This window comes from Nerophis lumbriciformis, linkage group LG01 (assembly GCF_033978685.3).
Source record: "Nerophis lumbriciformis linkage group LG01, RoL_Nlum_v2.1, whole genome shotgun sequence".
NCBI lineage: Eukaryota > Metazoa > Chordata > Actinopteri > Syngnathiformes > Syngnathidae > Nerophis > Nerophis lumbriciformis.
In genome coordinates this window covers 15,370,772-15,397,930 of record NC_084548.2, presented here as the reverse complement: position 1 = coordinate 15,397,930, position 27,159 = coordinate 15,370,772, and the positions used below count along the sequence as shown (strand labels likewise).

At 39.6% G+C, this 27,159-nt stretch overlaps 1 protein-coding gene across 5 annotated transcripts in view; it reads left to right on the top strand.

Moving 5' to 3' along the window:
- Nucleotides 1–27,159, top strand: part of kazna (kazrin, periplakin interacting protein a) — a 475,688-nt gene that overhangs the window by 371,435 nt on the left and 77,094 nt on the right. For all 5 annotated transcript variants that reach the window (XM_061976151.1, XM_061976143.1, XM_061976158.1 and 2 more), the window contains one exon: nucleotides 25,362–25,553. In XM_061976151.1, coding sequence (XP_061832135.1) covers nucleotides 25,362–25,553 — 192 coding nt within the window. The remainder of the gene's footprint in view (nucleotides 1–25,361; nucleotides 25,554–27,159) is intronic.

The following is a 27,159-nucleotide window of genomic DNA, read 5'->3' as shown; positions in this document are numbered from 1 at the left end:
GTACCCTCAATCATCAGGAGATCTCCTGATAAAAATCACAAGACTATTTCATCTCTACAGGCCTGTTTCATGAGGGGGGGTACCCTCAATCATCAGGAGATCTCCTGATGATTGAGGGTACCCCCCCTCATGAAACAGGCCTGTAGAGATGAAATAGTCTTGTGATTTTTTTTCCCCCCACACATACATATATTGCGCTCTACTACGGTATCGAGCACTATTTTTTGGATAACCTTAAGACATATATATATATATATATATATATATATATATATATATATATATTATGTATATATATGTATATATATATATATTATGTATATATATGGATGTGTGTATATATGCGATGAGGTGGCGACTTGTCCAGGGTGTACACCGCCTTCCGCCCGATTGTAGCTGAGATAGGCTCCAGCGCCCCCCGCGACCCCGAAGGGACTAAGCGGTAGAAAATGGATGGATGGATGGATGTATATATATATATATATATATATATATATATATATATATCAATCAATCAATGTTTATTTATATAGCCCTAAATCACAAGTGTCTCAAAGGGCTGCACAAGCCACAACGACATCCTCGGTACAAAGCCCACATAAGGGCAAGGAAAAACTCACCCCAGTGGGACGTCGATGTGAATGACTATGAAAAACCTTGGAGAGGACCGAATATGTGGGTAACCCCCCCCCCCTCTAGGGGAGACCGAATGCAATGGATGTCGAGTGGGTCTGACATAATATTGTGAGAGTCCAGTCCATAGTGGATCCAACATAATAGTAAGAGTCCAGTCCATAGTGGGGTCAGCAGGACACCATCCCGAGCGGAGACGGGTCAGCAGCGCAGAGATGTTCCCAGCCGATGCACAGGCGAGCGGTCCACCCCGGGTCCCGACTCTGGACAGCCAGCACTTCATCCATGGCCACCGGACCTGTGCCCCCCCCCCCCCCCCCCCCCACAAGGAAGAGGGGAGCAGAGGAGAAAAGAAAAGAAACGGCAGATCAACTGGTCTAAAAGGGGGGTCTATTTAAAGGCTAGAGTATACAAATGAGTTTTAAGATGGGACTTAAATGCTTCTACTGAGGTAGCATCTCTAATTGTTACCGGGAGGGCATTCCATAGTACTGGAGCCCGAATAGAAAACGCTCTATAGCCCGCAGACTTTTTTTGGGCTCTGGGAATCACTAATAAGCCGGAGTTCTTTGAACGCAGATTTCTTGCCGGGACATATGGTACAATACAATCGACAAGATAGGACGGAGCTAGACCGTGTAGTATTTTATACGTAAGTAGTAAAACCTTAAAGTCACATCTTAAGTGCACAGGAAGCCAGTGCAGGTGAGCCAGTATAGGCGTAATATGATCAAACTTTCTTGTTCTTGTCAAAAGTCTAGCAGCCGCATTTTGTACCAATTGTAGTCTTTTAATGCTAGACATAGGGAGACCCAAAAATAATACGTTACAGTAGTCGAGACGAGACGTAACGAACGCATGAATAATGATCTCAGCGTCGCTAGTGGATAAAATAGAACGAATTTTAGCGTTATTACGGAGATGAAAGAAGGCCGTTTTAGTAACACTCTTAATGTGTGATTCAAACGAGAGAGTTGGGTCGAAGATAATACCCAGATTCTTTACTGATTCGCCTTGTGTAATTGTTTGGTTGTCAAATGTTAAGGTGGTATTATTAAATAAATGTCGGTGTTTAGCAGGACCGATAATCAGCATTTCCGTTTTCTTGGCGTTGAGTTGCAAGAAGTTAGCGGACATCCATTGTTTAATTTCATTAAGACACGCCTCCATATATATATGGATGTGTATATATATATATATATATATATATATATATATATATATACACATCCATATATATATACATTATATATATATACATATATATATATATATATATATATATAATGTGTATATATATGGATGTGTATATATATATATATATATATATATATATATATAATGCATGTTTGTATATATTTATATACAATGCATGTTTGTATATATTTACACATATACAGTACAGGCCAAAAGTTTGGACACACCTTCTCATTCAATGAGTTTTCTTTATTTTCATGACTATTTCAGAATCAGAATCAGAATCAGAAATACTTTATTAATCCCCGAGGGGAAATTAAAATTTGGAGGGACTTTGGACCTTGTGGATTTTGCACCACTAAGAATTATTAATCCACTTGTTCATTTACTGATAATATCTGGTTACTTTCTCTTTTAACATGTTTTATCTACACTTCTGTTAAAATGTAATAATCACTTATTCTTCTGTTGTTTGATACTTTACATTAGTTTTGGATGATATCACAAATTTAGGTATCGATCCGATACCAAGTCCTTGGTATCGATCCGATACCAAGGATCATACATTGGTCATGTTCAAAGTCCTCATGTGTCCAGGAACATATTTCCTGAGTTTATAGACATAGTATGAATTTTTTAAAAAGGAAAAAAGATTTTGTGACGATAAAAAATATCAATGTAATCATAGTGGTATCGACTAGCCCTAGTGGTTTGAGTGTCCGCCCTGAGATCGGTAGGTTGTGAGTTCAAACCCCGTCCGAGTCATACCAAAGACTATAAACAAGGGACCCATTACCTCCCTGCTTGACACTCAGCATCAAGGGTTGGAATTGGGGGTTAAATCACCAAAAATGATTCCTGGGCGTGGCCAACGCTGCTGCTCACTGCTCCCCTAACCTCTCAGGGGGTAATCAAGGGTGATGCAGAGAATAATTTCACCACACCTAGTGTGTGTGAGACAATCATTGGTACTTTTTTTTGTTTTTTCTTCTCTGTTTAATTTGAGGAACTTTGAGGTGAACCAGGGTTTTCAAATAAGCAGGAGGTGTGGGTGGAGGGCGGAAGTGTGCGCGGAGAGGTAGAGCTGAAAGTGAATGTTAAATTTACGGAAGAAATGACCAAGGGGGAGAAGGTTAAGTGATGAAGAGAAGGGGGCCCAAGACAGATCCTCGTTGTGACTGCGGAATGGTGGGATTTAAAGGATTCGAGCTGTCTAAATCTGAGTGGGGTGTCAGGTTAGAGTGACACCAGGTTGATGATGGGAATGATCAGAGTCTATTGAGGAGGACTGGATGAGAGATGGTGTGGAAGGTTGCACTCAGGTCCAGGAGGATAAGGATTGGAGATAAGTCCAGAATCAGCTGCAGTGAGGAGGTTGTTGGTGATTGTTATTTATTGGTTTACATCAGGGGTGTCAAACTCAAATACAGAGTGGGCCAAAATGTAAAACTGAACAAAGCCGCGGACCAAGGTTGAACAAATTAACCTTTTAATAGGGACCCAAACAAGTTTTGCATTGAATATTGAACAAGCAAGGCTTATATAACTTTATAGTAACATGTAAAATCGAGTTTCAAATAATAATAATAATAATAATAATAATAATTAAAAAATATCAATGGCACATCAAATACAATTTAAATAAAAATTGAATGCCTCTTTTCTATTTGCAGCCTTCTGAGGTAAATATCAACATTAACTTTTTCCACAGGCTAATAAATTTGAAAATAAAATAACAATGAATAAAACCAACCATTCAGGACTTTAAACTGCTCAGTTTGCAACACACTGATCTAAACTGATGTGCCCAAGCCAGATACTTGACATATTTTCTTGGATGCTAGTTCATTAATGTTGGGGCTCAGGCTTTGAGCTGAGGCAACCTTCATTATCGAATGAAGGTGTTCTTTAGTCTTTATATCTCGTATTCCACCCCAACCACAGTCTTGGGGGCGTGCTTTAAAGGCACCGCCTTTAACGTCCTCTACGAGCTGTCGTCACGTCCGCTTTTCATCCATTCTAACAACATGCCGGCCCAGGGAACCAGAGGGAATACGGGGAGACGAGACACACATCTCGTGACACGGGAACGGAGAAATACTGTGTACTGGAACACGACACAGGACAACACACAATGAGCACAGAGGTGGGGATGTTCACCAAATACTCTCATCTGTGAAGCATACACACAAACATATTAAACAGTGGGCTTTCTAACAATTGAGAAGGTTTGTGTCATGTTTGTCTTCAAACAAAAAACATACTAAAACAACAAAAAAAAAGTTTCCCTATTCTTTTCCATTTTCAATCCTGTTTAAAAAATGCTCCAGATAGCCACTAGGGCGGCACTAAAGAGCCGCATGCTCTTGTCTGTTGGTTTGAATTGCATTCTTTAAATAAATTACCTTTTGCATAGTATTCTAATTTCTGAAGTGTTTAACCTGACATGTGTATAACCATATGTCTCTTTTGCCATTATTAGGTAAATTAACTATTGTATAAATGGATATTATAGAATAAACATGTCATTGTATCTTTAAAAGTAGCATATTGGTTTAAAATAGGCCTTTCTGCAAATACCATATCTATTCATCCTAAGTACTTTGCTTTTCATCACTGTCTTCAGTAATGCAAAATATTATCTTGATTTCTGTGATGAGGAGCCCCAGAGGCATGTTGTGCTTTATTTCTTCCAAATATATTTTCCCCACCTTTTCTCATTTTCATCAGCCGTGACCCTGTCATTCCCCGGAGGCGACACGGGGAGATTGTGCTGCTCACGAGAATTGACTAGCTAATCCTGAACCAAGCACCCGCAGACCCTCTCTGAAGGCTGCCTCCATCACTCACACTACTATCGTCATGAACTGCTGATTAATTTGCTATCAGTGGTCCTAACAGGCCCGTGTGTGTGTGTGTGTGTGTGTGTGTGTGTGTGTGTGTGTGTGTGTGCATGTGTGTGTGTATGAATGAGTGAGACTGACACCCCATCCCACGTTTATTAATGCTCGCAGCCTCAGGATTTATTCTCATAGGAAACTCATCGTTTTGCAGTTTTTTGTAAAACTGTCGTAAATAAAAACAAGTCTACTATATGGATTATACTGAGGTAGTAATAGTTTTAGATGGAGGAAAGTGCACTTCTGGAGTTTATGATTGAAATAGATGCTTGTAATATTCTACCCCTCTCAGGTGTATAACAGAGTAACCACCATCTACAACCTCATATAATTTACAATAGAACTGTCGAATGGTCGAAGCCTTTGAAGTGGTTCAATTTGACCATTTTTGTGAGGGCTATCGTAATTTCCGGGCTGTAGAGCGCGCCGGTATTTAAATCGCACCCACCAAATTTTAAAAGCAATAAAGATATTTACATATACTAACCGCACCGGACTATACTGTAAGCCACGGATAAATACAAAATATATTCATGTTTGTTTACATATCTTTATTGTTTCTAAACGTTGCCTGTCACATGGCAGTAAAGCGGCTGATCAAACAAAACAGAAGTCATCGTCATGGGTATGGACCCACTAGCTGCGGAAGCTAGCTCTCTAATCTCAATCTATCCTAGTTAGCTACCTCTCTTTGTTTATAATGTATATTTTCTGCAGGATCTACTCTTTGTTTTATGCTGCCCATTTTTTGCTATAGCTGTTACATATACTGTATTGTACATGGTAATTGGGATTTGTTATATATTGTATACATTATATAATTGTCATGTCGGTGTAATCATGTTTTGTTATAGTCATGTTTTGTTTAGTTATTGGACTCTTTAGTTTCTGGCTTTTCACTCCCTGGTCTTGTTTCCATAGTTACCCATTAGTTTCACCTGTTTCACGTTTGGACTCATTGTGCACTCTTGTTTATCACCATAGCAACCCATTAGTTTTCACCTGTCACGTCACGCACCTGTTTCACGTTTTGAGTCACGCACCTGTTTTCGTTAATCATGTCTGTAGTATTTAAGTTCAGTGTTTTCAGTTTGTCTGTCTGGTGACATCCCCACATTTATGCTTCTGCACACTCGCCACACCCTTATGATCCTTGCTGCTCTTTTTTCATGCCGGTTCCATGCCAAGTAAGTTTTTGTTTATTAAGCCACAGTTAGTGTTTTTTGTTGTTCATAGTTTTTGCCTTTGTGCATGTGTTTAGTTTCATAGTTTGTTCTCCGCCATTGTGCGCGCCTTTTGTTTACTTCCTTGTTTTGTATTAATAGTGTTTAAATAAAAATGTATCTTAATTCCCGTCTCGCCCGAGCCAACTTTCCGTTGCCTTCGAGAAAAACAAAACCCCAGGACCAAGTCATGACAATAATAATATAATAGAATATATTAGTATATATTACATGCTGTATATATAATATGTAAATATTACATATATCTTATTTATATTGCTACTATGGTCATTTTTTTGTCTACTTTATACCTTTTTGTTTTCACCCTCTTTTTGTGCCCTTGTGTGCATTTCCATCCTTACCCTTTCCATCCTTTGTAACTGAGCTGATGTGTGGAATAATTTCTCGTGTGTATCATTAAAGTTTGTCTAAGTCTAAGTCTAAGCTACCGAATTTTTCGGAGTATAAGTCGCTCCGTAGTATAAGTCGCACCGGCCGAAAATGCATAATAAAGAAGGAAAAAAACATATATAAGTCACACTGAGTCGCATTTTTTGGGGAAATTTATTTGATAAAACCCAACACCAAGAATAGACATTTGAAAGGCAATTTGAAATAAATAAAGAATAGTGAACAACAGGCTGAATAAGTGTACATTATATGACACATAAATAACGAACTGAGAACGTGCCTGGTATGTTAACGTAACATATTATGGTAAGAGTCATTCAAATAACTATAACATATAGAACATGCTATACGTTTACCAAACAATCTGTCACTCCTAATCGCTAAATCCCATGAAATCTTATACGTCTAGTCTCTTACGTGAATGAGCTAAATAATATTATTTGATATTTTACGGTAATGTGTTAATAATTTCACACATAAGTCGCTCCTGAGTATAAGTCGCACCCCCGGCCAAACTATGAAAAAAACTGCAACTTATAGTCCGAAAAATACGGTATGTCCGGTTCAAGGAACAAAACAGGAAGTACGTTTTCAACCCGCAAGCACCTGCAGTGAGCAAACTCATCCAAAATATGCGCCATAACACACATAATAACACTCCTTTTCAGTGTCTCTGTTAGTGTTTTATAAAAACTATTTGTTGGATACAAAAAATTATGGCCATTTGCGAAGAAAATTCAATAAATTAGCCGCACCGAAATCACGGTAAATGCCTTAAAACTAGCACAAAACTTGTATTTACTTATTTTAGCGTTGTCAGAGTATTTATACAATATTTATATCCTAATGTAGTAAGTTTATACTAAATACAACAATAACAATTTTCCCCTAAATTCCATCGAGTGTGCTTGCATTGTGGATGTGTTAGGGCCAAAGTCTTGTTGAGCGTCCTCCATATTGATTTGTGTGCTACATGATCAACTGCATTTGTGCATGCACAGTGCTATAATACTTGGACAACTGCCTGAAATGCATTGCTCCGCAAATCGTTTAATAGCGTTAAATGAAGATACATTCACCGCCATTAACACAGCCCTACTTTAGATATATTTAATTGATTAGCATGTGTTAGCGCCAGCATTAGAACTGAACTACTGTGTAAAGCTGTGAACAAAGATTGAACAATGTTTGCTGTTATGTTTGCACATTGATTTCAGTTGGCAGGAACCCATTATGCAGAGAAGACAGGCGACGTGCAAGTACAAGGGTCATTTTATTTTTACGATCACGGGTGGGCAAAAATGTGACAAAAATATAACAAAAGGTAAGGCAAAAACACCAAAAAAAAAAAAAAAGGTGACACTGGCAGATAAACCTTCTTGACTGGCAATCAGGAACATGTGAGGAGAACAGCGCTCAGAAACAGTAGTAAAGTTATAATAAGAAAAATAAATAAATAAATAAGAGCGCTGAACAGTAAAGAAACATTAAACTAGAGAAAAAGTGCTATATAAAATATAATTGATTGATTGATAAACACAGGAGCTACAACACAAAAGTTCTTAACAGTCATGATGGATCGACAGTTTGTCACAGACTTAAATAACTAAATTATGTTTATTTCTATAATATTGTTTTATAATACATTCAATCTGCATATAATAATTACAAATTAATGTTTGCTACCATCATTTGTATTTAGCAGTAGCTTGAAAATGATTTGCACTCACTAGGTTTTGGGTGAATTCATGTGGGAATGAACTGTATGCATACTTGCCAACTTTGAGACCTCCGATTTCGATTTCGATATATATATATATAAATAAAAGAAATACTTGAATTTCAGTGTTCATTTAATTACACATATACTTGTTGAGTTAAGGGTTGAATTGTCCATCCTTGTTCTATTCTCTGTCACTATTTTTCGAACCATGCTGAACACCCTCTCTGATGATGCATTGCTGTGTGGCACGCACAAAAGTGCTTTCATCAAATGCACTAGATGGCAGTATTGTCCTGTTTAAGAGTGTCACAACATTGCTGTTTACGGCAGACAAACTGCTTTACGGTAGACGAAAACGTGACTGCTGTTGTTGTGTGTTGTTACCGCGCTGGGAGGACGTTAATCAAACTGCCTAACAATAAACCCACATAAGAAACCAAGAACTCGCCCTCGATCATTCTACAGTTATAACGTGATTGGGCAGGCACGCCGTTTATATTGTGGGAAAGCGGACTCAGGTCCGCAGACTCCGCATGGACCTGAGTCCGCCTGAATTTCGGGAGATTTTCGGGCGATAATTTGTCCCGGGAGGTTTTCGGGAGAGTCGCTGAATTTCGGGAGTCTCCCGGTAAATCCGGGAGGGTTGGCAAGTATGACTGTATGCAAACAGAGTAATATAAACAAAAACGACCAATCATAGCCTATACTGTCCACGTCACAATCCAGAGACCGAACGTGAAACTGAAACCAGCGAAGCGTATTCAAGGGTCAAAATGTCTGCAGAGTAGAACAAATACAAACATGTTGTCAGGTGTAGGATATCACCACTTGTGCCTTTATATGAATGAAACAAACAGGTTTTTCATATTTACGCAAATTTAAACCGACATGCCACGTACGACCGACTTTCGCCAACGCCTTATCCTCTTATTTCGGATCAACATTTGCAATAAAAGTGACGAGTTCCAAATCAAATAACAGTCCTTCTTTCTCTTGAAATTAGCATGGTTCGTCCACAATTATGGAAGAGAAGCTAACAAGCTGAGGGGGACGGCAGGTCTAATTGACTGATTGAAAAATGCAGAATATTGTTAGTCAATGAAATCCATTGGACATAATCATTAGATGAGAAGTGAACCATGTCTGTGATATTACATTAACCTGAGTGGCGTAGATTTATGCAATAAAGCTTCTAGAACAGGGGTGCCTAATACGTCGATCGCAGACGGTGTGTCAGTCGACCGCCAGCCAGGCATTGAAAAAATCGACCTAAAAATTTGCGATCATAAATCTTCACTATGACGTCACTTGATCGACATTCGCGGCGCCCGAGGATCTTGTGAAATGATGCTGGCTGCTGCAAGCTCAGTGCGTTGGAAAAAAAGTATCAGGAAGGCGAGAAACACTTTTTATTTCAACCGTACCTCCCGTCAAAAGCCTAAGACTGACCGCACAGTTCCTGTCTTCACAATAAAAGTGCTGCTCCATCCAACAAAAGGGGCAAGCGGTTGAAAATGGATGGATGGATGAAAGAAAGGAATATATATATATATATATATATATATATATACAGTATATATAAACATTAGGTCAGGAAAAAATACAGAGGCTATTTCATCCCTACAAGCCTGTGTCGCAGGTTTCTCTGCTCTTCGGGGGATTTTCAGGGGGTATATACAGTATATACACTATATTGGCCACCTACCTTTACTCACATATTAATTTGAAGTGCCATCCCATGAAATTGTCCAAAATGTTTTGGTATTCTGGAGCATTCAAAGTTCCTTTCACTGGAACTAAGGGGCCTAGCCCAACTCCTGAAAAACAACCCCACACCATAATTCCTCTTCCACCAAATTTCACACTCGGCACAATGCAGTCCGAAACCCAAGCTTGTCCATCAGATTGCCAGATGGAAAAGATTGACTCATCAGTCCAGAGAACGCGTCTCCACTGCTCTTGAGTCCAGTGGCGACATGCTTTACACCACTGCATCCCACGCTTTGCATTGGACTTGGTCATGCATGGCTTAGAAACCCATTCCATGAAGCTCTCTGCGTACTGTACGTGGGCTAATTGTATGGTCACTTGAAGTTTGGAGCTCTGTAGCAACTGACTGTGCAGAAAGTCTTTGCACTATGCGCTTCAGCATCCGCTGACCCCTCCCTGTCAGTTTACGTGGCCTACCACTTGGTGGCTGAGTTGCTGTTGTTCCCAAACTCTTCCATTTTCTTATAATAAAGCCAACAGTTGACTTTGGAATATTTAGGAGCGAGGAAATTTCCCGACTGGATTTGTTGCACAGGTGGCATCCTATGACAGTTCCACGCTGGAAATCACTGAGAGCGGCCCATTCTTTCACAAATGTTTGTAGAAACAGTCTCCATGCCTAAGTGCTTGATTTTATACACCTGTGGCCGGGATGTGTATATATATATATATATATATATATATATATATATATATATATATATGTATATATATATGTATGTGTGGGAAAAAAATCACAAGACTATTTTCATCTCTATATGTATATATATATATATGTATATATAAATATATATATGTATATATATATATATGTATATATAAATATATATATGTATATATATATATATGTGTATATATATATGTATATATATATATATATATATATATATATATATATATATATATATATATATATATATATATATATGTGTGTGTGTATGAGGTAGATCACCTCGACTTGGTCATTTAAAAAGTGAAAAAGTGTGGGCACCCCTGTTCCAGAATAACGCTGCCACTTTAATTCTAGGATAACGCCATGATGCCATGCATTTACAATGAATATCAATCTTTTGAACAATTTCTATTGCTTTCTTCTGTCTTCAGAAGGACACACTTGGTGTAAGTGAGCAGTATATTTCCCACAAGTGCAACACAACAGATGGACCATACCAAAAAAAAGTATAATTGCATTTTTCTTTTTTATTTTCACACTGTTGCATCACCATTTAATAGGCTCCTCTGAGAGAGGTTTGAAATTGGCACGAGATAGAAGTTGTCATGGCTGATATAAGATATAAGTGTTGATGGGCTCCACTTCTGCCTTGAGAGTAAACACTTTGGTACATCATTGATGCTTTCGATCGTTTTTTTCATGCATTTATTTTGGTTGGAAATGCAAAAAGTAGCACATAAAGTACCGTATTTTTCGGATTATAAATCGCAGTTTTTTTCACAGTTTGGCCGGGGGTGCGACTTATACTCCGGAGCGACTTATGTGTGAAATTATTAACACATTACCGTAAAATATCAAATAATATTATTTATCTCATTCCCGTAAGAGACGAGGCGAATGCCAGCAATCGTCACACACACGTCAACCAATAAAAATTTGGTTGGGGCGGGTCATGGCAGAAGTGCATTGTGCGCCATAGCAGAAGTGCATTGTGGGTCATGGGATTCTACCTGCTACTACGTCCGTAGCTATAAAAATTGATCATTTCAACATTGGCGGTAACTTATAAAAACTGAGAAGGGCTGAACAAAAATGGCACCGAAAAGGAAATCATATACTGCAGATTACAAGCTGGACGTAGTGAAATATGCAGCAAAAAACATCAAGAGGAAGCGGCGCATACCTTTGGAGTTGGCAGAGTTGTTTAGAAGCGACACCGAGGAGGAAGATTCCATGGGATTTAGCAATTAGGAGTGACAGATTGTTTGGTAAACGTATAGCATGTTCTATATGTTATAGTTATTTGAATGACTCTTACCATAATATGTTACGTTAACATACCAGGCACGTTCTCAGTTGGTTATTTATGCCTCAATTAAAATACACTTATTCAGCCTGTTGTTCACTATTCTTTATTTATTTTAAATTGCCTTTCAAAATGCGCCTTGCATGGCAGCTCCCTCCATCAGTGAGTGAATGTGTGTGTGAATGGGTAAATGTGGAAGTAGTGTCAAAGCGCTTTGAGTACCTTGAAGGTAGAAAAGCGCTATACAAGTACAACCCATTTATCATTTATTTAAATGTCTATTCTTGGTGTTGGATTTTATCAAATACATTTTCCCCAAAAATGCGACGTATATATGTTTTTTTCCGTCTTTATTATGCATTTTCGGCCGGTGCAACGTATACTCCGGAGCGATTTATACTCCGAAAAATACGGTAATCTTAATTTTTCCTTTGTAATCCTTTATAATTTGATAGTCCTGAAATGGAGTAGGTTTTGCAACGTAGTCTTTGCTTTATTAGCAGTGTTGGGTTAGTTACTGAAAACCAGTAACTAGTTACAGTTACTAGTTACTTTATTTCAAAAGTAACTCATTTACTTACACCAAAAAGTAATGTGTTACTGTGAAAAGTAACTATTTAGTTACTTATATATATTTTTTATTTTTTTTAAGGCCCCCTTTAATGCCCTTTTAGCCTTCATTTCAGTATTGTTATTACACTGGAGAATAATACAATCTGTTGATCAACTTGACATGCATTTGCATCACTGAACTCTGCTAAGCAATGTGGTCTCCAGACAACACACAAAGACAAAGATATGTTTCAAAGGGTCAATTTGTTTCAGGCCAGAACAAATTGACAAAACTATTTTAAATAGCTGCAACATAACATACATAAGTAACAAACAGCATAATAACAACATAGCTGTAAACCAAGGAAGGCAACCACTACATACACAAAGCCTAACCAGGCGGTTTTTTCTCTCAAGGAATTCTGAAATAAAATCATGTCTGAAGCCCAGAACACTCTACATATTTCCCCAGTTTTAGTTTAGAGATAAGGAAATATTGGCCTGACCCACTAGCATGCCTCTTTATGTTTGTGAATGTTATAGTCTATACATTTAGAGTGATGTGATAATCAAACACTCCAGAAGTCTAGAATGAAAGAGGGACAATGGGACAATGAAAAAAGAGGATTACCTCCAAATTTTTCAGAACAACCTAAAATCATCAGCCCGGAGGTTGGGTCTTGGGCGCAGTTGGGTGTTTCAACAGGACAATGACCCCAAACACACGTCAAAAGTGATAAAGGAATGGCTAAATCAGGCTAGAATTAAGGTTTTAGAAGGGCCTTCCCAAAGTCCTGACTTAAACATGCTGAAGGAACAAGTCTATGTCAGAAAACCGACAAATTTAGCTGAACTGCACCAATTTTGTCAAGAGGAGTGGTCCAAAATTCAACCAGAAGCTTGTGGATGGCTACCAAAAGCGCCTTATTGCAGTGAAACTTGCCAAGGGACATGTAACCAAATATTAACATTGCTGTATGTATACTTTCGACCCAGCAGATTTGGTCACATTTTCAGTAGACCCATAATAAATTCATAAAAGAACCAAACTTCATGAATGTTTTTTTTTGTGACCAACAAGTATGTGCTCCAATCACTCTATCACAAAAAAAATAAGATTTGTAGAAATTATTGGAAACTGAAGACAGCCATGACATTATGTTCTTTAAAAGTGGATGTAAACTTTTGACCACGACTGTAGCTAAGAAGGTAACCCCCCCACACACACATATAGTGTTTCCCTGTCATTGTTTGACCTCCAATCTCACTTCAGCTAGGTTTAATTTCAAATGCCTCATGGCCACTGACCTCAATGGCACCCTGTTGGATGTTGTTGGTTTTTTTTAAACTGTACTTTCTTAAGTCTTGCCTTTTTTCTAAAAGTGGGAGAGTGTGACAGCAGCGAGTTTGACAGAATGTTTTTCCACTGATGTGTTGTCTAAAAGCAGCTTATTTTTGTTCACCCCTGCAGCAGAACATACAGTAGAGCAGGTGTCATTAAATGTTGTTGTGAATAGGAAAGGTAGCTGTAGCTGTCAAGTCGCTCATGGCTGACACCTCACGCCCTGCTGTTTGAAGGATGCATTATTCAGACTGTGAAAAATAGGAACAAAAGATTACAATTACTGAACTGTATTGTAATAGACGCCATATACCCCAATAATGGCTGGGGGCATCGTACCTGCAAGACTACACTTTCTCTACACTAAGTATGGCAGCTCCTTTAGTGATGGGTGACAAGGTGCACAGTTCACCTAACTCAGGGGTCGGCAACCCGCGGCTCGAGAGCTGCATGCGGCTTTTTAGCGCCGCCCTAGTGGCTCTCTGGAGCTTTTTCAAAAATGTATGAAAAATGAAAAAAGATGAGGGGAAAAAAAATCTATTTTTTGTTTTAATATGGTTTCTGTAGGAGGACAAACATGACACAAACCTCCCTAATTGTTATAAAGCACACTGTTTATATTAAACATGCTTCACTGATTCGAGTATTTGGCCAGTGCCGTTTTGTCCTACTGATTTTGGCGGTCCTTGAACTCACCGCAGTTTGTTTACATGTATAACTTTCTCCGACTTTCTAGGACGTGTTTTATGCCACTTCTTTTTCCGTCTCATTTTGTCCACCAAACTTTTAAGGTTGTGCATGAAAGGTGAGTTTTGTTGATGTTATTGACTTGTTGGAGTGCTAATCGGGCATATTTGGTCACTGCATGACTGCAAGCTAATCGATGCTAACATGCTATTTAGGCTAGCTATATACACATATTGCATCATTATGCCTCATTTGTAGGTATATTTGAGGTCATTTAGTTTCCTTTAAGTCCTCTTAATTCAATTTATATCTCATGACACACTATCTGTATGTAATATGGCTTTTAATTTTTTGCGGCTCCAGAAAGATTTGTTTTTGTATTTTTGGTCCAATATGGCTCTTTCAACATTTTGGGTTGCCGACCCCTGACCTAACTAAATAAATCCCTTATCGGGGGAAAAAAAAATACCAATAGGTGACTTTTACTAAAGTATTTTAAGCACAACACACACTACCTGCACAGTTAGCAATGGCTACCTTTCGCATTTGAATTGATATCGTCCCGATTCCTGCATGGTGCCTGGGAAATCGATACCGGTGTTGTACCGAAATCTGTTACCCGTCAGAATTTGTAACTCCAGGGGGCGATGTTCCCATGATGTTTGTTTGATGGTTAAACGACAAGCCCAAAGAGGAGGAGAAGAAGAACGCTTGCGTAAATGGCGTAAACTATCCTTAATGCTGAAACGTCAGTTGTCAGAATTTCAGCATTAATAATAACAATGGACTCATACTATAATGAAAGTAAGTCATTGATTTCCAGAATATGTGTAATTTATTAATGCTGAAATTCTGACAACTGACGTTTCATTCCATGATAGTTTTTAATCCGGAAAATGTATGTGTGTGAGAGAGAATCAACAGCTGATACAATGGACTCATACGATAATGAAAGTAAGTCATTGATTTCCAGAAAATGTGTAATTTATTAATGCTGAAATTCTGACAACTGACGTTTCAGCATTAAGGATAGTTTACGCCATTTACGCAAGCGTTCTTCTTCTCCTCCTCTTTGGGCTTGCCGTTTAACCATCAAACAAACGCCATGGGAACATCACCCCCTGGAGTCACAAATTCCGATGGGTAACAGATTTCGGTACAACACCGGCGCTCAACGGTTCCAATGTTGTCTCGTTTTGTGTGTGTTCAAATGTGTCGATAAATGTTAATTGTTTCCAAAAAATCTTAACAAAGCCATCCCTTGGCATTGGTAAAGGCGAAGTGCCAATTGAAAGAGAAAGTGCTGAAGCTAGAAATTGTATTCGTTATATAAATGCATTTGTACAGATAAAGGACTTTCCCCTAATACTTTTCTTACTCAGAGTAAAAGCCTGACACTCCGTGTAGAAAGGGTGGGCATTTTGCACTAAAATTGTATAATATTGATGCTAAAGTGGGTATTGGTATTGGATCGATACTAGTGTGTTTTTCTCCATCTTTATCAAAATATAACTATAAGGGTCAACATCAGTGACGTGCGGTGAGGTTCATGGCTGGTGAGGCACTGACTTCATCACAGTCAGATTTACAAACATATGAACCCTAAAGAGTATCTTATTCACCATTTGATTGGCAGCAGTTAACTGGTTATGTTTAAAAGCTCATACCATCATTCTTCCCTGCTTGGCACGCAGCATCAAGGGTTGGAATTGGGGGTTAAATCACCAAAAATGATTCCCGGGCGCTGCTAACTGTTGCTGCTTATTGTCACTTCTTCTGCAGCCGAGTAGTCGCAAGAATGATCTCTGGGATCACTAGCGCCCTCTACCACCAGGAGGCGGGATTACTGCGAGCCTCACACAGTGCGTCTTCGCAGCCGTTTTATGATTGCTCAGCATAAGAAATACGTTACACACATACAGTTGTTGACAAAATACACTGTACATTATATACCTCAGCTAACTAAACTATGGAAATGTATAATATAGTTCATATAGCAATACGGTCTCACTGCACAGCAGGCCAGCAGTTAGCCGAGTCATTGCGCAATCCATGGTGAGGCTCAACTGGCTGGTGACTCACCGCAAGTCTCTTCTCAGTATTTGAACGGCAAATGTGAAAATTCAGCGATTTTAAATTTTAAAAAAAATCTAAAACTGGTGAAGTTAAATGGAAAATAACTTTATAATATAATCACTGGATACATATAACAATTTAATTATTATTTTTTCTTTTTACATTTTTTTTCTTTCCATGATGGCACGTGAGGCTCCGCCTCACCTGCCTCCCCTGACTGCACGTCACTGGTTAACATTGTGTATGTACTGAAAGCTTCATTTATTACTGCTGCCTTTGGTAAAAGCTTAATAACTATTTTAGGTTTTGCTCACATTTTATTTATTTTATTTGGACTCGCCGAGTTGGTGTTTTTCGAAAAACTTGTAGCAAAAATGGGTCTTAAGAAATATCAAGATATTACTTAAATCAATTAATCAAAGTCAATAAAAGTTTTCTTATATAGCCCTTAATCGTGAATGTCTCAAAGGGCTGCACAAGCCACAACGACATCCCACATCAGGGGAAGAAAAAACTCAATCCAATGGGATACGATGAGAAACTTCGGAGGGGACCCCTTGCCACCCTCTCCTGCGTGGAGAAAAGAGACGGCAGATCAACTGGTCTAAAAGGGGGGTCTATTTAAAGGCTAGAGCAGTGGTTCTTAACCTTGTTGGAGGTACCGAACCCCACCAGTTTCATATGCACAACCCTTCTTTAGTGACAAATAAAATGTTTTGATGTTATTGACTTGTGGGGAGTGCTAATCAGACATATTTGGTCACTGCATGACTGCAAGCTAATCGATGCTAACATGCTATTTAGGCTAGGTATATGTACATATTGCATCATAATGCCTCGTTTGTAGGTGTATTTGAGCTCATTTAGTTTCCTTTAAGTCCTCTTAATTCAATTTATATCTCATGACACACTATCTGTATGTAATATGGCTTTTAATATTTTGCGGCTCCAGACAGATTTATTTTTGTATTTTTGGTCCAATATGGCTCTTTCAACATTTTGGGTTGCCTACCCCTGAACTAGAGGAAAATTCACAAAACTATTCAATGATTATGTTTCAAGTCAAATATCAGTGATACTACTTGGATCAATAGCACATTTCCTAGTATTGCACACACCTACTCCGTAGTCAAGTAAATATCCTGGACATGTGTTTACAAAATGAAGAGTATAAGGATCACGCTAAAGAATATTTGTTTTGAAAAATGTTCCACAGTCTCCTCACATGTTTGATGTCACCAGAAATGATGACAAATGTGTCCGCTGCTGATATTTTGGGACTACTTTATAGTTTGTAGTTTCCGCCTCACCAAAGCAGTCACACAAATGCTGCCGGATTATTTAAGGGGACAGTTCAATCTCTGTAGCCCAAACTGTACAAGTAGGAAATGACATTAATCGCATTCATAAGAGAAGGGCTATTGTGCAAATGCACAGATTCCAGCAGTCATTTGCAGAAAACTCTCTCGGATGGAGGTCCAATTTACTGTTTCGCTGAGCCGTAATAACAATGGGCCAAGTCTGATTAGGACAATCAAATAGGATAGAGGCGGAGATGGATGACAGTGAGTGCACAAATTTGTTTGCTGGTTCCCGCAGAGACAAAGAGCAGACACCATTAACCACAATTTAGGCCCCCACCATGCAGGCTTTTGTCCTTAAATGTTGCCTTTTGATATTCTGTTTATTTTTACTAAGAGCTGCCATTGTAACCAGGAGTGGTTTAGGTTGAACTGCTATATCATTAGTTTTGTTCGGGAAAAATATATATGCATGATATATTTCTTTATTTTAGATCAGTGGTTCTCAAATGGGGGTACGCGTACCCCTGGGGGTACTTGAAAGTATGCCAAGGGGTACGTGAATTTTTTTTTAAATATTCTAAAAATAGCAACAATTCAAAAATCCTTTATAAATATATTTTTTGAATAATACTTCAACAAAATATGAATGTAAGTTCATAAACTGAACATCAAATCAAGTAGGCTATTCCATTCATTACAATGCAACAATGCAATATTCAGTGCTGACAGCTAGATTTTTTGTGGACATGTTCCATAAATATTGATGTTAAAGATTTCTTTTTTTGTGAAGAAATGTTTAGAATTAAGTTCATGAATCCAGATGGATCTCTATTACAATCGCCAAAGAGGGCACTTTAAGTTGATGATTACTTCTATGTGTAGAAATCTTTATTTATAATTGAATCACTTGTTTAGTTTTCAACAAGTTTTTAGTTATTTGTATATCTTTTTTTCCAAATAGTTCAAGAAAGACCACTACAAATGAGCAATATTTATACAATTTAATAAATCAGAAACTGATGACATAGTGCTGTATTTTACTTCTTTATCTCTTTTTTTCAACCAAAAATGCTTTGCTCTGATTAGGGGGTACTTGAATTAAAAAAATGTTCACAGGGGGTACATCACCGAAAAAAGGTTGAGAACCACTGTTTTAGATGATATATTCATGTTTTTTTCTATCCATTCTCTGTTGTTGTATTTTCTTGAAATAATTTTTTTTTTTTTAGTTTTTAATATTTATGTAGTTTTTTTTTTCAAATGATAAGTTTAAAAAAAAATAAAAAATAGTTTGTTAGCTGCCATTGTAATCAAACGTGGCTCACATTTCATTATCTTTCACAAATATTGCCTGAAAGTATTAAAAAAAAATTATATATCTATAATACACTATATTGCCAAAATTATTTGGCAATATTAGTTATAATATATATATATTAGATTAGATTAGTGTTCTAATCAATTGGCCCGGCAACAGGTGTATAAAATCAAGCACTTAGGCATGGAGTCTGTTTCTACAAACATTTGTGAAAGAATGGGCCGCGCTCAGTGATTTCCAGCGTGGAACTGTCATAGGATGCCACCTCTGCAACAAATCCAGTCGGAAAATTTCCTCGCTCCTAAATATTCCAAAATCGACTGTCGGCTTTATTATAAAAAAAATGGAAGAGTTTGGGAACAACAGCAACTCAGCCACCAAGTGGTAGGCCACGTAAACTGACAGAGAGGGGTCAGCGGATGCTGAAGCGCAGTTGCTATAGAGCTCCAAACTTCATGTTACCTTCTTATTAGCCCACGTACAGTGCGCAGAGAGCTTCATGGAATGAGTTTCCATGGCCGAGCAGCTGCATCTAAGCCTCTCAAGTCCAATGCAAAGCGTCGGATGCAGTGGTGTAAAGCATGTCGCTACTGGACTCTAGAGCAGTGGAGACGTTTTCTCTGGAATGATGAATCACGCTTTTCCATCTGGCAATTTGATGGACGAGTCTGGGTTTGGAGGTTGCCAGGAGAACGGTACATTTCGGACTGCAATGTGCCGAGTGTGAAATTTGGTGGAGGAGGAATTATGGTGTGGGGTTGTTTAATGGGAATTGGGCTTGGCCCCTTAGTTCCAGTGAAAGGAACTTTGAAAGCTCCAGGATACCAAAACATTTTGGACAATTCCATGCTTTCAACCTTGTGGGAACAGTTTGGAGCAGGCCCCTTCCTCTTCCAACATGACTGTGCACCAGTGCACAAAGCAAGGTCCATAAAGACATGGATGACAGAGTCTGGTGTGGATGAACTTGACTGAACACTTTTGGGATGTATTAGAACAAAGACTGAGAGCCAGGCCTTCTCGACCAACATCAGTGTGTGACCTCACCAATGCGCTTTGGAAGAATGGTGGAAAATCCCTATAAACACACTCCGCAACCTTGTGGACAGCCTTCCCAGAAGAGTTTAAGCTGTAATAGTTGCAAAAGGTGGACCAACATCATATTGAACCATATGGGTTAGGAATGGGATGGCACTTCAAGTTCATATGTGAGTCAAGGCAGGTGGCCAAATACTTTTGGCAATACAGTGTATATTTAAATGTGTGTAATATTTATAATATTTTGAAATATTTACATAATAATAAGCAAATATATTTTCAGTTTTTATCTGTAATTTCAGGCTTTTCATCTGCAATGACACATAGATATAAACAATTCATAAATCTGGAGAGGCCAATTTGAAGCTATGCATAGGCTGATAACTGCATGTTTTATACATAAATGTATCAACTACAAGCCAATTGTACAATGTAAAAATGCATTGCGCAGTTAAAATTAGGTCATTCTCTGAGCCACAAAGTAGTTAGAATAGAATAGAATAGAAAGTACTTTATTGATCCCTAGGGGATATTCAGCACCACAGTTCTCTCACAATAGACAAGAATAATAATAAATAATATATATAATATATGCGTCGAAGGGAATAAGCGGTAGAAAATGGATGGATGGATGGATATAATATATAAATAATATAAATCTATTCTACATATACTACATATTCTCTACATTTAAGTGCAGTCAAGAAGGAACATATGCATTATACAGTCTGTTGGCAGTGTCAGCGGGTTGGACGCTTCACCGGTTTGTGTACAACTGGAGGGCGCAGCGCTCCCGCTCCGGAGTGTCATTTGTAATGCACAGCTTCAATGCATGCGTCTTTGCCAAGCTAGAAGCCATGTTGACATAGAAAAACGGGTGCGTGTCTTAACTATTTTCAATCTCTTGCCCTTCTCTCCACCCTGAACCTCCTGACTGTCTTATTAGGAGAGCTTACCTGATCACACCAATGCTCATGACCTCTGCAGTGAATATGTAGACACAATGTATGTTCTTGAATCTGATGAGTTTGTCTTTTGGGGTTTGGGAGACAACACTGTTAATATGCTGTATTTTTTTATACAACGTATATGTACTGTATGTACAATGTTATTCTTAAGCATAATCCTTATTGGTGCAGAGCAGAAATGGTGAACTGTGCAGGGTTTGGGGAGCCGGGCATCCAATGTAGCTAAAATATGCTAAACTAACCGAACAAAACACAAATCTCTTAGTTTTGTGTTATAGCTGATTACTGTAATATCTAATAATATATCATTAATACTAAATAAATACAATTTAAGTTGACAGCCCCCTGGCAGCACTTTGTAGGCCATTGCATGGCATTGCTTACCATCACTTCTACAAAACCCAAATCCAGTGAAGTTGTCACCTTGTGTAATTTGTAAATAAAAAACACAATACAATGATTAGCAAATCCTTTTCAATTTATATTCAATTAAACAAAGACAAGATATTTAATGTTTGAACTGAGAAACTTCTTTTTTTGTTTTGCAAATAATCATTAACTTAGAATTTAATGGCAACAACACATTGCAAAAAAGTTGGCACAGGGGCATTTTTACCACTGTGTTACATGGCCTTTCCTTTTAACAACACTCAGTAAACGTTTGGGAACTGAGTAGACCAATTTTTTAAGCTTTTAAGTGGAATTATTTCCCATTCTTGCTTGATGTACAGCTTAAATTGTTCAACAGTCCGGGGTCTCCGTTGTCGTATTTTAGGCTTCATAATGTGCCACACATTTTCAATGGGAGACAGGTCTGGACTACAGGCAGGCCAGTCTAGTACCCGTACTCTTTTACTATGAAGTCATGCTGTTGTAACACGTGGTTAGGCATTGTCTTGCTGAAATAAGCAGGGGCGTCCATGACAACTTTGCTTGGATGGCAACATATGTTGCTCCAATACCTGTATGTACCTTTCAGCATTAATGGTGCCTTCACAGATGTGTAAGTTACCAATGCTTTGGGCACTAATACACCCCCATACCATCACAGATGCTGGCTTTTGAACTTTGCGCCTATAACATTCTGGATGGTTCTTTTCCTCTTTAGTCCAGAGGACACGACGTCGACAATTTCCAAAAACAATTTGAAATGTGAACCCCTCAGACCACAGAACACTTTTCCACTTTGCATCAGTCCATCTTAGATGAGCTCGGGCCCAGCGAAGCCGGCGGCGTTTCTGGGTGTTGTTGATAAATGGCTTTTGCTTTGCATAGTAGAGTTGCACTACTTACAGATGTAGCGACGAGCTGTAGTTAACGACAGGTCTCCTGTCTGCTTTGCTGCAGCCGGGACTGCTGCGCGAGGGTATCGTCAACCCGACAGCCTGCTATTTAAGGACATTCACTGCAGAGTAATACGTGCTTTTATGTCTCCAAACATCTGAAAAGTCGCCAGATTTGGCACTCGTCGCTTTGGAGAAAAAAGTCACCAAAAAGGAGTTGGAAAGTCACCAGATTTAGCGTGAAAGTCGTCAGGTTGGCAACATTGATTTTACTATGTTGTGTGACTCATTTACTAGGGCTGTGAATCTTTGGGCACCGCATGATTCGATTCAAACCGATTTTCGATTCGAAATCCATACTTTTTAATAACACCGGGTGCCAGTTGTATGATTAACTACATTCCTCCATAAAATACGTAAAGAGCTTTGTTTAATAAAGTTATACCCAAACATTTCCATCCATCCATCCATTTTCTTCTGCTTATATGAGGTTGGGTCACGGGGGAAGCAGGCTGAGCAGGGAAAACCAGACTTTCCTCTCCCCAGCCACTTTGTCCAGCTCTTCCCGGGGGATCTCAAGGTGGTCCCAGGCCAGCTGGGAGACATAGTCTTCCCAACGTGTCCTGGGTCTTCCCCGTGGCCTCCTGCCGATCGAACGTGCCCTAAACACCTCCCCAGAGAGGCGTTCGGGTGGCATCCTGACCAGATGCCCGAACCACCTCATCTGGCTCATCCTTACTTTGAGCTCCTCCCGGATGACAGAGCTTCTCACCCTATCTCTAAGGGAGAGACCCGCCACCCGGCGGAGGAAACTCATTTCGGCCGCTTGTACCCGTGATCTTGTCCTTTCGGTCATAACCCAAAGCTCATGACCATAGGTGAGGATGGGAACGCAGATCGACTGGTAAATTGAGAGCTTTGCCTTCCGGCTTAGCTCCATCTTCACCACAACGGATCCATACAGCGTCCGCATTACTGAAGACGCCACACCGATCCGCCTTGTCGATCTGACGATCCACTCTTCTTTCACTCGTGACAAAGACTCTGAGGTACTTGAAGTCCTCCACATGGGGCAAGATCTCCTCCCTGACTCGGAGATGGCACTCCACCCTTTCCCGGGGACCCTTTTCCTGGGACTCGGAGGTGCTGATTCACACAACCGATCCAGTGATAAACATTTAATAAAGTCAAATAAAAATAAGCTGGACAGGACAAATTAAAAAATAATAATAATAATTAAACCATTTTTTAATCGATTATTGTTACAAAGAAATTGCGATTCATTCCAAAAAATTTTATTTTTTTTACACCCCTTTCATTTACCTTCATTTTCTTTGTTCATTTTGTTGTTTATCCCAGTGTAAGTATTCAACAAATATCCTTCTCTGTATATTTTCTAATTACTCTTTAAGCACAGATCAAGCAGGCGCCACACGTTATCAGTGTTTTTGTTCATCGACTCATTAACTGGCACTGCAGTTATCTAAATTAAAAATGAAACAGTGTCCTCATACATTGATGCTAAATTAGGGCCGCACTGAAGCGGCCACAACATCACAACCACGTGCACAGTTTAAAGGCCTACTGAAATGCGATTTTCTTATTTAAACGGGGACAGCAGGTCCATTCTATGTGTCATACTTGATCATTTCGCGATATTGACATATTTTTGCTGAAAGGATTTAGTAGAGAACATCGACGATAACGTTCGCAACTGTTGGTCGCTGATAAAAAAGCCTTGCCTCTACCGGAAGTAGCAGACGAGTAGCGTGACGTCACAGGTTGTGGAGCTCCTCACATCCGCACATTGTTTACAATCATGGCCACCAGCAGCGAGAGCGATTCGGACCGAGAAAGCGACGATTTCCCCATTAATTTGAGTGAGGATTAAAGATTCGTGGATGAGGAAAGTGAGAGTGAAGGACTAGAGGGCAGTGGGAGCGATTCAGAGGCAAGTGGGACTTGATATCCAGCTGGGAATGACTAAAACAGCAAATAAACACAAGACTCTATTAGCCACAACACAACCAGGCTTATATTTAATATGCCACAAATTAATCCCGCATAACAAACACCTCCCCCCTCCCATCCATATAACCCGCCAATACAACTCAAACACCTGCACAACACACTCAATCCCACAGCCCAAAGTACCGTTCACCTCCCCAAAGTTCATACAGCACATATATTTCCCCACAGTCCCCAAAGTTACGTACGTGACATGCACATGGCGGCACGCGAAGCAAGTGATCAAATGTTTGGAAGCCGCAGCTGCATGCGTACTCACGGTACCGCGTCTGCGTATCCAACTCAAAGTCCTCCTGGCAAGAGTCTCTGTTGTCCCGGTTCTCCACAGGTAAAGCTTGACTGTCATCTTCCGGGAATGTAAACAATGAAACACCGGCTGTGTTATCCGGCACAACAGTCAGGGGGTGCATTCTACGGTGGGGGTGCGTTATCCGGCACAACACTTGCCACAATACACCACTTCCCACCTACAGCTTTCTTCTTTGCTGTCTCCATTGTTCATTGAACAAATTACAAAAGATTCACCAACACATTTGTCCAGAATACTGTGGAATTTTGCGATGAAAACAGACGACTTAATAGCTGGCCACCATGCTGTCCCAAAATGTCCTCTACAATCCGTGACGTCACGCGCAGACGTCATCATACCGAGACGTTTTCAGCAGGATATTTTACGCGAAATTTAAAATTGCACTTTAGTAAGCGAACCCGGCCGTATTGGCATGTGTTGCAATGTTAAGATTTCATCATTGATATATAAACTATCAGACTGCGTGGTCGGTAGTAGTGGGTTTCAGTAGGCCTTTAATGAGCTCTGATACAAGAGAAGTATCGAAACATCAAACGTGTGGGAAAGAATTGAATTCTTATTATTGAGGGTCTACCTCGAAACATTCGACGTCTCATTCAATCTTTCCTGTGTGTTGTAGTCCTGCTCCGCGAGGAGGTGGCCCAGCTCCAGGAGGAGGTGCACCTGCTGCGCCAGATGAAGGATATGTTGAGTAAGGACCTGGAAGAGAGCCAAGGAGGATGCTCGGCTGACGTACTCTCTGCCACTGAGCTCCGCGTGCAGCTGGCCCAGAAGGAGCAAGAGCTGGACCGTGCCAAGGAAGCGTTGCAAGGTCAGAACTGGAGCGTGGCGAGAAATGAGCTGTGTGTGCTATTTAAAACACGACAAGGTCACTATGACCATGCACTCTACCCTCCTTGTCGTGGCTTTGCTTTATACCGAGACGTGTTCATCACAGAATACCAACAGGTTTCTTCTAAATGCTCTGAATGGGACGAATTCTGACTCCAGAAAAGACTTGTTGAGTACACTTGCAAATGGGGCCCTATTTCAGTCTTTAATATTACTCGTGTAACACGCTAAGGCTGACTGCGGCCTCGTGAGTATTGCAATAAAGTTGCCCTTCGCCACATCTTGCTTCGAAGTTTGCAGCTTGTTAAGGTGACTACATGGGAGTTGGTATTTCATGTCGACTGGGTTTTCTTATGTACAGTATTAATCAATCAATCAGAGTTTAATTATATAGCCCTAAATCACGAGTGTCTCAAAGGGCTGCACAAGCCACAACGACATCCTCGGCTCAGATCCCACATCAGGGCGAGAAAAAACTCAACCCAATGGGATACAATGAGAAACCTTGGAGGGGACCGCAGATGTGGGGACCCCTCACCCTGGGTGACCGGTGCAATGGACGTTGAGTGGATATAGTTCACAGTGTGGGAGTCCAGTCCGTAGTGGGGCCAGCAGGGGATCCGTCCCCAACTGATGCACAGATGAGTGGTCCACCTCGGGTGCCGACTTTGAACAGCTAGCGCTACATCTGTGGTCACCTTCCAACCCCTCCACGCAGGAGAGGGGGGCAGTGCAGAAAAGAGACGGCAGATCAACTGGTCTAAAACGGGGTTCTATTTCAAGGCTAGTGTATACAAATGAGTTTTAAGATGGGACTTAAATGCTTCTACTAAGGTAGCATCTCGAACTGTTACCGGGAGGGCATTCCAGAGTACTGGAGCCCGAATAGAAAACGTTCTATAGCCCGCAGACAGTTTTTGGGCTCTGGGGATCACTAGTAACCCGGAGTTCTTTGAACGCGGATTTCTGGTCGGGACATATGGTACAATACAATCAGCAAGACAGGATGGAGCTAGATCGTTTAGTATTTTATACGTAAGTAGTAAAACCTTAAAGTCGCATCTTAAGTACACAGGAAGCCAGTGCAGGTGAGCCAGTATAGGCGTAATATGATCAAACTTTCTTATTCTTGTCAAAAGTCTAGCAGCCGCATTTTGTACCTTTGTATCTTTTAATGCTAGACATAGGGAGGCCCGAAAATAACGTTACAGTAATCAAGACGAGACGTAACAAACGTATGAATAATGATCTCAGTGTCGCTGGTGGACAAAATGGAATGAATTTTAGCGATATTATGGAGATGAAAGAAGGCCGTTTTAGTAACACTCTTAATGTGTGACTCAAACGAGAGAGTTGGTACAGTACAGGCCAAAAGTTTGGACACATCTTCTCATTGAATGGGTTTTCTTTACTTTCATGGCTATTTACATTGTAGATTGTCACTGAAGGCATCAAAACTATGAATGAACACATGTGGAGTTATGTACCGGTACTTAACAAAAAAAGGTGAAATAACTGAAAACATTATTTTATATTCTATTTTTTTTTTTCAAAATAGCCACCCTTTGCTCTGATTACTGTTTTGC